Raw genomic sequence first — 14,949 nt, 5'->3', positions numbered from 1 at the left:
TTTGATTAAAATTAAACATCTCAAATTTAATCTCTGGTATAATTTATACTTGCATTTTATTTTTTATTTTTATATAGAAGAAGTAAAATGCAACAAAACAATTTATTATGTGTGTTGAAATTCATACTAGGATGTTATGCAACCGCACAATGTTTTATTATGTTGAAACTTGTTAATTATTTGCTTTATATGTTAAATCAAACAACCTCTTTAAGTTCATTTATTTTTATTACTTCTTTCATCTTTATTATATATGTTTTAGTTTGATTGAAACGAGTTGTAGAATTTTTTTTTTATAATCTTAACCCTAAGATATACATAATATACTAAAATGTTGGTAAAAATTTATGTTTTTCACCATGTCATATGAGATATTAAAATTAGATAGTTATTAAACATAGAAACTCAGTAACATTAATTTTCTAGACTAACTAAAAAAGTAAGATTTTTTAAAAAAAAGATATGAGTAAGATTAATAAGTTTCTAATACCGGATAATTCAAAATCCAAAATATGGTTGCTCTACTGCTTTGTATTTGTAACTTATTATTATAAAAATAAAATAATGTAAGTTATTACAGCTTTGATTACTTCTAGATGATCAGTCACTTTTCATGATAACGACCACGGTGTGAGATTAAATTATGATTGGCCTAAAGTCAACTACCCCAAAAAAGGCTACATACCCTGCAATTGATTTTCACTCATCCATTAATTTAATTATCTAATAAAGTAATGGATCCATTGCATATTCCTCCTTTTATTCTTCTGGAAAGAAGAAAAAGTAAAAATGTAATGAGAAGTAACGTGGAAAATGCGCAATCCAAATTTAATCGAGATTGAAATCAATAAATAAGTAAATTCAACCCCCTACCTACCTACCCAATGGCAGAGTTAGAATTGGTAACTTAGGCCCAGTTCTGACGAAGGCTCCCAATATGGGCTTCTTTTTCAAATGTGGGTCGGGCTTTTCTTAGTTTCATCACATTACAATTGGGTTGGGTCATTAATTATTGTAAAATGAATTTGTTAGATAATTGTTTTTTTTAATAAATGTATGATTGAAATTTATTCTTTATAATACACTAAACATATATTTTAAATTTGGATTTATTAAGTGTATAATTTGATGTTGAATTATGTACTGGATTGTCAAAATGAGAAGAACAACTTTATTTTTATTGGCAAAAGAAAAACATGTGAATTTTGCCTTGATAAAATTTCAGTAAAAATATATCCACAATTTAGCTTGTAAAGTCTACAATTTTAGTCAGAAATATCTTAAATTGACCTCGTCAAACCATACCAAACTTCAGGCAAAGAAATATCTTAAATTGATCAAAATTGTTACTACTGTATCAAGATTAGTCATGACTTACTTGCTCAAATCGAATCGCAGCAATGAAAGAAAAGTTCACTATTAGGATTTCAAGAACAATGAATTGCTTGATCTTCCCTACCTATCTTACCGACGATTAAAATAGTTTCTATGTAAATGTGAACTCTATTTTCACAACATAAAAATGTTTAAAAGATGGAAATTTTCTACTTTAAAAAAACTGAATCTTCTCAAATATTTTTTTCCAACCAACAAATAAGTAAATGCCATGCAAGTAGAGGACAAATAAGTAAGTGCCATGATAATAGAAACACCTCTAGCTATTACAAGCACTTATGGTCTAATAAAAAGTTGATTATGACGCAATAACTTCTACTACTACATGCATACAAAGTATTATGCAAATTAAACATCCTTGATAATTAATAATATTACACAATCTTAAAAATTCACTTTGAAAAGTTGGAATTGGGATAACTCCAGAATATAAATTCAGAGTAGAGACGGTGTCATATCCATTGGGAAATGGTTAGCAAGAACATTATCCATATAGTAATGTGGATGAGCAGCATCCATCACAACAAATTGCATATCTTCTGATGGTTTCCAATGCCTCTTTCTTTGGTTGATAAACCAGTTGTTTATTTGCTTCTGGTCCAATCCCGTTGATTCAGCTAGTGCAAGCTTCTGGGATTCCTGTTAACCAAAAATTATCGCGCAATATAATGTCACTCAGATTTTTGATAAATTAAACTCAAGGAGATCAAATTGGGGGGGAAAATAATAATTTAACTGTTACTTACTTTTAGATGTTGGTCCAAATAACCTGACGGTGTAAAATAACAATACATTGTCATCAATGTATATTAATATATAGACACATCACAACCTATCATGTCTTATAAGGCGAAAAACAATATAAGGTTTTAGAATGAAGTGATCACCCTAGTAGAGTAGAATTAATATGTATATATTGAGGTTATGACTGATTTATTTGACAATTTAGAAAAAGTAATACTTTAACTGTTCCAATTTAAGTGATATAGCTTGAATCAACAGAGTTTTAAGGGGGAAGAATGAAAACCAAGGAAAACTTTGGTAAAAAATATGGCATAGCATTTGTGTACCAATCATGTCGTAACATTTTGTTCTAAAAGCTTTGCCTTATGGGTGTAAATGGAAGTATATGGTTTAAGAGTGTCAATTCTTTTTGAACGGACTACCAAGGGAAGTGTGTCACATAAGATAAAACACGGAGTGAGGATCATACCGATGGATATGGCCATTTAATATGTCTAAGCCACCAGTCCACCAATTGTTGCCTTGCTTCCTTAGGCAGCTTGCCTTTCTTCCTCTTCTTCATGAACTCCTGCTTAAGGCTTCCCAAATACCCACTGTACTTGCGCAACAATTGACCTTTGAGCTCTCTATCCTCAGCCTGAGGGTCGATGAAACTGTTATTCACGTCAACCTCTTCATCAGATGATCCATTTCTATCCATTGCCTCGCCCAGAGCTACAACTTTAGGACATTAATTAGCATAAGCATTCTCCAAAAAAAAAAAAAAAGGAGCAACTATAGTTGAGAATAAGACTTGGCTTATAATTACATGATAGTAAAAATCAATAGATACTAGGATATGAGTTAAGCTTTGAGTATGAGTACTAAGGCTATGGTCCTCTAGGAAATTTCCTTTTTGACGGGACGTCCTCAAAAGTTACTTTAGATTAGCCAACACTACAGGCTAACATAAATCATTTTGCTCTAAGCATTTGGAAACTTCTTAGTAGTTTCTTACACGAGTACCAAAAGTATGCTAGTGTTATCACAATCAAAAAACAACAAAGGGATTCATAACTCACACTATATCTAGGCAGATAATACGAAGCTTATATATTTTATGAGAAACTTAATTTATTCACTGTAAACTTGATAACTATTACTATTTACCACTTATCAAACAAAACACTAGACAGTAACTATCCATGTTACAATTAAGTTAAAAAAGAGCTAATTTCTTCAGTAGTCTCGTAACTGCAAGCAGTTGAACCACTCACTTCTTTTAGACTCCTCAAGATTCAATTTCACAACTCAGTGGGTCCTTCAAGAACCCATCGGCTACCAAACAAATGTTGTCTTCTTTATCCCATTAAATACTCTATTAGAGTACCATAGACTATAACTTCACAAGTTTACTATGTTTGTCTATTATGTGATAAAGGGTCCAAGCAGAGAAATTTCCGTAGAACTTTAACTGAATAAGGAAGCACTTGTCAATAAGCATATGAACAAATGTACAATAAGATCAAACTAAGCAAGCAAGTGTTCACCAAGATGATTTGATGGAAATACACCGTTTACATAAATCAAGAAACATCAAAATGGTAGCTAAAAGTGAAGCAAGGAAGTTATAGTTTCCTTTTCACCATTTAAAGGTAATGTTAAATCCAATGATTTAAACAAAAGTATAACACATCAAGTAGGTTATATCATACACTCCAATCAAAGCTCCAAATCTAATCAAGAGTATTTTATGGGTCCCTCTAAAAACAAGGTGCATTTCTCAATCATTTGTCTTGTATCTTTCTATTCTTTTGAAGTGTCTAGAGAAGACATAAGGAGGGACCTCAAGGAATTATGTCAAAAATTGGAACTATTGTGTGATACCGCTAATCATTCAGCTGATCAAGGACTTTTTCACAGACCATATATGAAACTTCAGTGCTGGCAAAGATGGTTTGAAGATTTCAAAGTTAAACAAAAAAAGATTGAAATCCAAATATATACAAACTATTGCCATTAGATGAGAGTTCCTTTTTCGGTGTTCATCGACCTTATATACTGTAACATTTAAGCATTCGTAGTTATGAAGCATTTCCAAGACAACTAACTAATTCAGCACATCTTTCCAAATACCATTGATTTAAAATCATCAAAAACACTACTACTTAGCAACAACAATAGCTATAGAGAATGAATAGAGTAATATATAACAACCGTGAAAGAACGTTTTACACACATAGTGTAATTTAACATGTTATGAAGTATAAATTACTTAACATTTGTTTAATTAGGGGTTACAAATCAATACTATTAACCAGAGAAACATGTCATAGCCTTTTTCAAAACTCAAAAGTCTATTATTTTGTAATCTATCAAAGCATGAAAGTTAAACTCAACTAAAGAAATGAGAATAGCTTTGAGCAACAGAACACCCACACATAAATTGACTTCAAATGAAAGCTTTATAAAGTAATAATCTGCTCCTTACAACAACATACCAGTGTATCCGACGCGCCAAATCTGGGAAGGCTGGTTGGTACATAGGTATTACCCCCCCCCCTTCTTGACCTTCAGAATGTTTACAAAAGACCCTCGACTCAAGTAAATCAAACAATCTACTTCGTAGAGTGTGAAAAATAAAATCAAGGTAAATATAATTTTGAAAATCAAACTTCACCATCATGATATATGTGGCTTTGATTCAGAAAACTAGGGTTAGTATATTATTAAATCTGGACCAGGGTAATTCCAAATAAAGAAACAAGACAAGTTGAGTTTCTTCAACATACACAAACACAAGTTTGAAATGATTAACAAGGGACAAATATATCTTGCTGTTTACACTTACAACTTGTACCATACACAGATTATGAACATGTAGAACAAGAACCAAAACATGATGCATATTCATTGAGACAGAAACAAAACTAGTTAAAAAATCATTGTTACATACCAGAAGGTAAAGTAAAGTCATTTAAAATAGAAAATTAATAATCTGCATATGGAATTGAGCTTATTTTATTAGTAGTTATAATAATTAATTAATGACTGATATCATTGGAAACATGCACATGCAGAGGACATCAATTTAAAGAGAATAAACTCAAGTAAACAGTTAGGATCTGCATAGAATTAATGTGACCCATTTTAAGAAATGAAAAAAAAAAGAAGAAAAAATTGATATATATCTCACCAGATTCATGAGAAGAATTAGGTGCAAGTGTTAAAGCTTTGAACTGACACTCAATTCTTGAAAGAAAAACCATGGCTTCCTTGAAGGGTTTAGAGAGTTCTTGTTCATATTTTGTCAGCATCTCACAATAAGCCTCCATGAACTGATCTAGTGCAGGATCTTCTCCAATGATTCCACCACTACTACTGTTACGGCCCATTGTTGCTGACGTGGCACATATTTCCTCTAGCCTTGCCACCACTTCCGGCGGAGCTCCTATCTGCATATATATTTATGTTAAAAAAAAAACTAGGTTTTTCAGGTACAGTCCCTTTCATACATGTGATTTTGTTTTCAGCTTAAGTCTTTTCTTGCAGAGAGTCACTTTCAAGGTAGAAAAAATTCAAGAAATATTAAAACCCATGTCAAATATATGATCTTTTTCACTTGTATTTGGTTTTTCTTGAAATAAAAATGATTTTTTTTTGTTGTTGTAGTTGATGGGGATGTGAATTTCACCTTTTGACAACTGAGATAAGCAGACAAGAGACGAGGGTAGTGAGGATGAGCCATAATCTTTGACTTGATTGAAGAAGAGTTGTTGTCTTCCTGAGGATTATTGTTGTTGGTGTCCATGAAAGGAAGAAAAAGGATATTGTTATTGTTGTTGTTGCTGGTTTCTGCATTGTTATTGTTAGTTAGAGGAGGAGGAGGAGGAGGCATCATCATCATCATTTGAGGAGCACAAAGTGTTGCATTTCCATTCCCATTGTTGTTGTTTTCATGATCTCCATAGCCCATCATCATTAAACAAGATGTATTAGTATTTCCACTAGAACCACCTTCCATTATTCTTCCTCTCTCTCACACACACTTTCTTCTTGAGTCTAAATTTTGTTCCTTTCTATTTGTTTTTGCCTATGAAAACCATCTCTCTCTCTCTCTCTCACACACACACACAATAAAAAAGAAAGAAAAAAAAAAACTCTGTTTAATAGTAAATCTCTTTCTCTTTTTGGAGAGGGTGTGTGTGTAAGTGATCTCCCGAGTTTTATGCTTACTGATATCAGGCTTTTTCACAGCAAATCCTTAATGGAATACATAGTTAGCAATACTACTAGTCAGAAAAAAGCAAACACCCAATATTCCTTTTTTCTTTTTTCTTTTCCCCTCTTTTCTAAGTAAAAAATAATTAAGAAACAGTGTAGTGTTCCTTTTTTCTCTCTCTAGTCTAGCAAGAAGCAAAGAAGAGAGTTCCTATGAAAAACATGAAGATGTTAAAGGGTTAGCTTGTATTTGGGTGCAAAATTTTTACCTTCCCAATGAAAACTCATACCCCTTTTTTCTTCACTGCCACTGAAACACTGTCATTATCTGCCAATATCCCTCCACTCCACTCCACTCCACTCCTAGTGAGGTAAATTTAATTTTTATTTTTAGAATGATCAAATCGAGGTGCACTGTAATTTCTTCTGTGTTTTTATGTGTTTCTTTCTTGTTTCTTGGTTTTTGGGTTATTGGAAAACAGACGGAGTGAATCCCTTACCAGTATTATAACTTGAGACCTATTTGTCCCTTCATTGAATATGATTCTTTTTGCTTCTTCTTTCAACCACTAATTCAACTTTATCTCATTATTTTATATTTAAAATTAGTATGGTAAATTAACAAAAATCCTACTTTCAAGGATAAAACCTGAAGAAAACTATTTTTTTTCTTAGAGGGAGAGGGGGAAAAATTGGCACACAACAAAGGTGTGATATGAGTGGATATAGTATTGTAGAAAATTTTGAGATTCACTTCTTCAATAGATTAATATCCTGCTCCATAGTAGGTCTTAAATAGTCTTTGACTAATTCGATAAGTAAAAATAGTTAAAGAGATCAAACTTGTTAATATTTTGGATAGTTAAAGGATTAAATTTGAAAAATGTATATTTAAGAGACTCCATTTGAAACCTAATCTAATAGTTAAGAAACCATCAATGATATTTTCTCTAGATTTTAAAAAATATTATTTATTCATAAAACTTAAATCAATTTTTGAAAATTTACCTAAATTTGGATGAAATTTCACTTCACTTATAATTTATTTATTTTTAAAAAATCCAAGTAAAATACTTCACACATGATTTCAAATTTCAAAAACTACTTTTTCACACAACTTCAAAAATTGATATTTTCAAATTAAAATTATAATTTTATAAGCACTTTTAAATTAATTACTTAGATTGCTAATCACCTAAAAATCATAAATTTAAAATCAGACAAAATCGTAAGTTGGTCACCTTTAATGTATAAATTTTAGTTTATAACTATGTTAAATTTGATAAAATATTTCATCAATCAATTTGGGATAGACTCATTTCTTTACTTTAATTTGCACTTTTTGAGAAAGTTTTATCCCAATTTTTTTTTCTAATTTTCAAAATACTCTTTCCAAAATGTGATGCTAAATCCCTTCCATTCCATTTTCTGTCGTAATCTTTTCGTTGTGTATACATCTTAGTATTTATAATTTTTAAATAATAATTTTAAGGATATATTAATTATTTTAAGGGGAAATTTATTGATTAGATTTTCTATTAAATACATTTATTATTTATTATTATTATTATCCTTTTAGCATGTTATCGGAATACATAATTATCTTATTTATAAAATCAATTTTATAATCAAAAAAATATATCCTCACACATAATATAATATACTTATCAATAAATCAGCTAACTTAGTTCTTATATTAATGGAAGTCAGCAAATAGTTAAATAGAAGAATGATTGAAGTGTAGGTAATTTGACTTAAAATAGTGTTGTAGTAATATATTACTATAGTTTTTTTTTTTAAAAAAAAATCAGGTTAAAATTCTTGAACAAATGAAAAGGAAAAATAATAATTTGGAATAAAAATATTTGAAGAAAGATTTACCCTATCGGGATAGGGAACTATTTATAACTTTATTGTCTTTTTCTTGTTCTAGCTGTACATGAAAAATGAAATAAGAGATGATATTTGATGTATTTCATACTTCAATCGACAAATATATAATTTAGTTTCCTATTATTGACAAACAACACTCTTCATTCCCAGATATTCTGTTCATTTTATTTATATATATTTTTGGTGCCTTCAGTGCTATTATTATCTTATGGCATTTTCTTGGTTTGTGTATATTACTATAATCCCCACCTATTTCCATTTTAATGTAACTTGGACATTTTGCCTCACATTGTTTTTACTCTCTTTAATGGAAAATGCTACGTACCCCACCTCAAAAGAATCTTCAACCCAATATATATATATATATATATATATATATATATATATATATATATATATATATTATATTTAGTTTTTGAGGTCTTTAATTAGTCAGTACCCATCCTGTTCATCCAAATTATTGGTAGTAAATAGTAGTAAATTTTATGGAGATATTCAAATTACAATTTCTTTTGATGGAGTATTTAAATACTTGATAAAGTCTTTAGGTTAGATATTTTTAATTTTTAAAAAATGTACGTTTTCTCTAGTGCTCATTCATAAATAAATTAGTCATTTAAAATATGTCTTCTCATTTATCTATACACATTAACTTTTAATAAGTCATAAAATCTCATGCATATATTTCGATTTATGGGAGTTTGTAAAGACACGTAAATTTTTATAAAATATGAGTTGAATATAACTATATATATAGAGAGAGAGATAATACATACAATATACTAATTTATTTTGTACAAAGATGGGACGAACATCCTCCCGGCCCCGTCTATTTCCATCGCCAAGTGTTGAATCAATTGATATTTTATTCTGGTAAATTGCAAACCCAAAAATAAAGTGAAGTACATCAAGTGAGACAGAATAACGAAAATATTGAATTGAAGAGTAATATGTATCGAAATAAAAGCACGAGTTGTCTCCAATTAAATTTACAATTAAATGAAAAGGTGTCATCAGTCTTTCATCAATCCCATCTAACTCTCTAATTATTTCCTAAAAGAAAATTAAAGTGAAGTTTCAGCTTCAAAAAGCTGCTTATTTCGTGGGACACTACGAATGTCTCTTTTAACTTCTATTCCTCTCTCTAATTATTTTCTTTTCTACTACCTAGAGCTAGAGCTGTCAAAACGAGATGGTCCACTCCATCCGGATTAATATATACATATTTTGAAATTTGACGGGTTAGATCGGGCTAGCCCACTTTTTCTGTAAGCCAGAAAATGTTCGGTCCAGTCCACAAGTATGTTGGCTACGAGCTTTCCCGGGCCAGTCTTTTTTTCTTAAAAGTATATTTTTAAATTAAATTATAATTTTAAAATATTATCATAAATATCGACAAGACAATATTACATGGTATTAGTGTTACTACTTGTTAATCAAATACACAAATAGAATTATCTTTATAATATTTAGTAAGTTTGATTTCAAGTAAAAACATAAATAGCTAAACATAAATATTAACATAATTGTTTTCCAATGATCATAATATTCTATAGGCAATGACCTATGTAGTGATTCCCTAGAAATTTTAAGGAATTTTTATTTTATGTATTTTTATATTTTATAAACATAATTTGTATTTAAATTGTAATATTTCAAACTTTAAATCGATTTTGAGTTTAGACTCTTGTTATTTTTAATACTCTATTTTTTTTTATTTTCAATTAATTTTTATTTGGCCCACGGGCCGACCCTATCTATATTTCTCAAGCCCCACAAATCGACAAATTTATTCAGGCCGAGCTAAAAAACTTTTTTTCTTAAATGAGCTCAAAAAATTATAGCTCAGCCCTATCAAATCATGAGTAAGGGGCCAAGCAGGCCCAACGGGCCTAGCCCATATTGACGGCTCTACTACTACCCAAACAAAAACATTCTCTGATTGAGATTACTAATTAGCTTCTAATTAAGTTTGTACATTTGTATGATTGATTTGGTTTTCGATCGGTTGAAACATAAATAATTCTCTCTCCGTTTATTTCAATTTTGTCATATTTCGTTTCATAAAAATTACGTATTTGACTAATATTCAAAACTAAATTTAATATTAGATTCATTTCATATTTTAAATTAAAATAATTGAAAACTATGCAATTTTTTTATATATATATAAGTTGACATCCTTTCTCATATTAATAAGATAAAAAATAAACTTAAAGTGTCAATAAACATTTGAATAATTTAACTCTCAAAAGTCAAAAATAAAGTAGAAGTAAATATACGAAGGTGCAGAGAATAAAATCGAACGAAAAGAGAGAGGAAACCCCTATCAAATCTACTATATAGTGCAACCTTAAACCTTGAGGAATGCCAATACCCAATAGATGCTTATCGCTAGGTTTTAATTATAATATGATTTTGTTGATGACTATAAATAAATACTAGTACTTTCTTACTATATATATATATTTGTAGACAAAAAAAATGAGTAACAGTACTAGAGTATTTTCTGACATTTTTTTATGATCAAATATATATTATAAGGAGGTTTGCGTCATTTTAAATTCGAAATACATTATACACATTATTCTGCCTCAAATCATGGAAAACAATTTATAGCAAAAAATTATTTATTGCCATATTTTATTTACAATTGCAGTTAATTTTCATAACTTTAAAATTTGTTACACATAAATTTATTGACACGCCTAGTGAGAGCAAATTTATCTTCAAATGTGCAAAATCTTAACTCAAGTGTTAGGATTGCCTTATCACAATCAGTTGATTTTTCTCCAGAAAAAATGATTTTGACGAGTATAAAAATAAGGGAAAAAGGATAAATATACCTTCAAATTATCGTAAATGATATGCAAATACCCTCCGTATATTTTTGGGATATTGGTGCCTCTGCCGTCCAAAAACTAAAGCATATATACCCTTTATACTAACGGACATACACGTGTCATAATCTTATCCACCGATCCAACATTTATCGATGGATCAGATTGTGCCACGTGTCCCTATTTAGTCTTCTGTTAGAGTGAAAGGCATATATGCTCTAGTTTTTAGACGGCAGGGGAACCAATGTCCCAAAAGTATGACGGAGGGTATCTGCATATCATTTACGATAGTTCGAAGTATATTTATCATTTTCCCCTAAAAATAATAATTAACCAATTAGCATCAATGGTCTAGTGGCCAGCCTGGTAAAGCTATATCCTACCATGATAAAAAAGGAATTTGATCTGCGTATATATTTTATAGTTGTGTACTTTTAAAAACCAACGAGACAGTAAATTTCAAATGAATTTTATAATTATTTAATTTTTTAAAAAAAAAATCATGATTTTTAAGAAGTAATAAAAATAAAATTGATATTTAAAAATTAATATCAAATTTGGATCACAACTTTTAAAGAAATCTATTTTTTTTTTCTTCAAATTCTATGTCAAGTCAAATAATATATCAAAAAATTAGAGAAAATATTAGACAAATAGTATCATAAATTAGAGTTTTAAGATGGAAAGTATAAGTGCTAGATGTTGAGACATTAAGAACTTGTAGGGCGTGTTATGACTTGTCTCACACAGTCAATCTCAGGTTCAGTGAGTAGCTGTGGCATTAGGGCTAGCTAGGGTTTAAGTGCTTCAAAGACCATCCCAATATACATACATACGTACATTATACGAAAATAGTTATACGTTTAGATATGCGATATCAAATTGTAATTTTGAATTAATATTTGTATACTTGATTGATATATTTAGGGCCCGTTTGGCCATGCGATATGGTATCATGATATTGAATCATGAGATAAAATTGAAGGTTTGTTTGGACATGCGATATGAAATTTTTGTGTTGTATATTTTCTCATAAAAATCTCATAAGTTGTAAAACTATTAAAATAGCCTCAATTGTTTATTCAATCTTATCAAATACACAAAAAATTATAAAATCGCATAATAAATTATTACAAAGTTATTTGTTTTCCACTTAAGTATTTGTTTCATCTAACTTTAATTTAATAAAAAAATTTGAACATAAATTGTAATGTTGCACCGCTTTAGGAACCTCCTTTGCGATTACGATATGTTTGTTGCACTGCTTTAGGAACCTCCCCTTCTATATATGTTCCATCAATCGCACCAACACAATCCTACCAAATAAAAAAATACATCAATATTAGTTTAGTGAACATAAAATAAATTGGAAGAATTGTAGAATGCACTTCATAAAAATAATGTTTGTAAGAGTAATAAAAATAGTGTTTCCAAAACAATGCAAAGTCATAAAATAAATATTATCTCTTTAAACAAAGTTGATAGAAAATATGTAACTAAATACTAATAACTTACACATAAAATATAAATGTGCACTTATTTAGGCCATAAAATAAATTTATTAATGTGATTGAAATTTTACCTTAAACCAAGGCCAAAATCGAGTATTATGTCGAATTTTAAAATGTACACCAATCATATTTTTTGGTTGTATAAATGTTGGTGTCATCTTGCTAATTGCCTCGGCAACTATTTTAACATGTTGGTTAATTGTTTCAAGTGAATGTTGAAAAGTTTCACAATCGTGAGGTGTGAGTTAAAGTGACTATATGTTGGTGAGAATAATAAATTTTATGTCGGTGAGAATAATAAATTTTAAAAAGTAATGATGTGATTATAAATTTTATTTACATATGAAACAAATGATTAGTAGATATAAATGTGGGGTTGTTTTAACAAAATACAAACTCATGGATCAATTATTGTATTAAAAGATCCCAAATCATGATATGGAATCACCATATAATTTCATATCATGGTTTTTGGAGAATATGGTATCACCTCTAATGATATGGAATCATGAGATGAAATCAGCGTAAAATCGTATGTCCAAACGCTGATTCCATCTCACAATACCATATCGTGATATGGTATCGCATGGCCAAACACCTACTTATATTTTGTAAATATATATTAACTATAATTTGAAAAACTAATTATTGGAAAAAGTTAGGACATGTATATATATAATATATATTGAATGTCCTCTTCTTTTATTTATTTTTATTTTACACATTTTGAATTTCTTTAATGAAAAATTTGACTATGCTGTATTAATGTTTGTATACATTGAAACAAAAAAAATCTTCTGAATTGTTACCCATGTATACAAGTTAGAAAAGTAGAAAAAAGGAAAAAAGAGAAGGTCAAAACATATAGTAGTTTATAATTATAATCGTTTATAAGTAAATTTGTATATTAGTTATACATGGATTAGTTATTTCATTTTCTATTTTGAATAAAATAATACATATATTCCTTCATAACTTATACATGTATTATCTATGCAAATTTCTAAACTGCAATCAAACATCTTATTAATTTTTATGCATGAATAACTTATTTATATCTATCTATTAGATAACTTACTTTTTATATAGCTACCAACCGAATCGAGTACCGACCCTTATTGATGGACTTAATTAAGATGAAGAGGATTGTTAGAGATTTGATTTGCACATTTATATAAATCAAAGAGAGGAGTACTATTCCCTCTAAACTATATATAGGGCTAAGCAATAGGGTTTATAGCAGGCAGGCAGGGTAAATATATAGGGGCCTTTGGCTCTTTTGATAGCAAAGCTTTTGTATTTGCCTTTACGTCATGTCCATAACCAGTTGCCAATTGCCAATCAACAACCATGGATATATTATTAATATGATAGATAGAAATTTGGTAAAAGTAGCAACATTTTGATGCTATTTTTTCCACATTACTTATCTCTACTCTTCACTCTTCACTCTTCACTCTTCACATGCATATTTACCGGAAGATGACTAGTCTTGAATTTTTGACTCCTATACTCAGTTTGCTCTAACAACTAAGGCAGATGTAATGCTATCATATTTATTTAAATCTAATATTTTTTAAGGTTAAATATAAATTTGCGTAGAGATAAATACTATAAACTTTAATAAAATAAACATAAATTAAAATAAGAACCTTAAAGGTCCCTAAAAGTTTTAATTCTCAATCCATTTCTATATGTGACTAACAAATTTAACTTTTGATTTGCTCACAATCTAAACAAGTCTCAAAAGTTTAATATCACACATTTTCAAGGTCATTGGGCCAGGTGTAATTTCTCCATATTCTTCTTTAATTAGAGTCTTGTGTTATTTAATTTTGACATAAAAATCTTTAAAATAAACTTTTTAAAATTTATTATCGGGAATAAATCATAATGTTTGTGTGTTTCTTGTTATTTCTATTTAAGATAAATAAATAAAAATTAAAACCAAGTTTTTATAACATTAAGGACCCGTTTGGCCATAGATTTTCCAAATAATAGTTGGGAAAAAATTTGGCAAATAATATTTGTCCATACAATTTGCCATTATTTGACAAATATTTTTGGCAAATATCCCAAATTTCCAAATACTAATTTTTTCTAGTATTTGGGTCAAATCTCATTATTTGGATCTTTTAAAAATTAAAATTTTACACCAAACTTTTATTTTTTACAGAAACACCATCTATAGTAGTTGTTTGCTTTATATTACATAATATTTTACGTGAACACCAAAGTAGTGATGAAATATTCAGTGAATATCAAAGTGATGATATGGTTGTTGATAAAAATGATGAACAATCGGCTCAAGGTAACTACCACATTTCTCTAGTGTCATGGACACCACTTGTTATTTGTTGCAACGA

General features: G+C 29.2%; 1 protein-coding gene across 2 annotated transcripts; it reads right to left on the bottom strand.

Moving 5' to 3' along the window:
* Nucleotides 1–1,625: 1,625 nt before the first annotated feature.
* LOC125822396 (homeobox protein knotted-1-like LET6) lies at nt 1,626–6,454 on the bottom strand. 2 transcript variants are annotated; one of them, XM_049501793.1, is made up of 4 exons: nt 5,813–6,454; nt 5,315–5,573; nt 2,609–2,853; nt 1,626–2,034 (listed from the first exon to the last, which is right to left on the bottom strand). In XM_049501793.1, the coding sequence occupies exons 1-4, from the start codon at nt 6,140–6,142 to the stop codon at nt 1,831–1,833; spliced, it is 1,038 nt and encodes a 345-aa protein (XP_049357750.1). In that variant the 5' UTR covers nt 6,143–6,454; the 3' UTR covers nt 1,626–1,830. The 2 variants fall into 2 exon arrangements, with proteins under 2 accessions (XP_049357750.1, XP_049357749.1); XM_049501792.1 differs by having other exon boundaries at nt 2,609–2,859; nt 5,813–6,256.
* Between the last annotated feature and the right edge of the window lie 8,495 nt (nt 6,455–14,949).

This window comes from Solanum verrucosum, unplaced genomic scaffold, assembly GCF_900185275.1.
Source record: "Solanum verrucosum unplaced genomic scaffold, falcon-dt-bn FXZP01000103.1, whole genome shotgun sequence".
Lineage (NCBI taxonomy): Eukaryota > Viridiplantae > Streptophyta > Magnoliopsida > Solanales > Solanaceae > Solanum > Solanum verrucosum.
The sequence above is the reverse complement of the archived record's forward strand: the minus strand, read 5'-3'. Positions and strand labels throughout refer to the sequence as shown.

Coding starts and splice junctions, on each gene's coding strand:
- LOC125822396 (XM_049501792.1), bottom strand. CDS start 6,142: ATGGAAGGTGGTTCTAGTGGAAATACTAATACATCTTGTTTAATGATG. Junction 5,574..5,812: donor CTTATCTCAGTTGTCAAAAG/GTGAAATTCACA, acceptor ATATATATGCAG/ATAGGAGCTCCGCCGGAAGT. Junction 2,035..2,608: donor TTAAATGGCCATATCCATCG/GTATGATCCTCA, acceptor TTTGGTTAACAG/GAATCCCAGAAGCTTGCACT.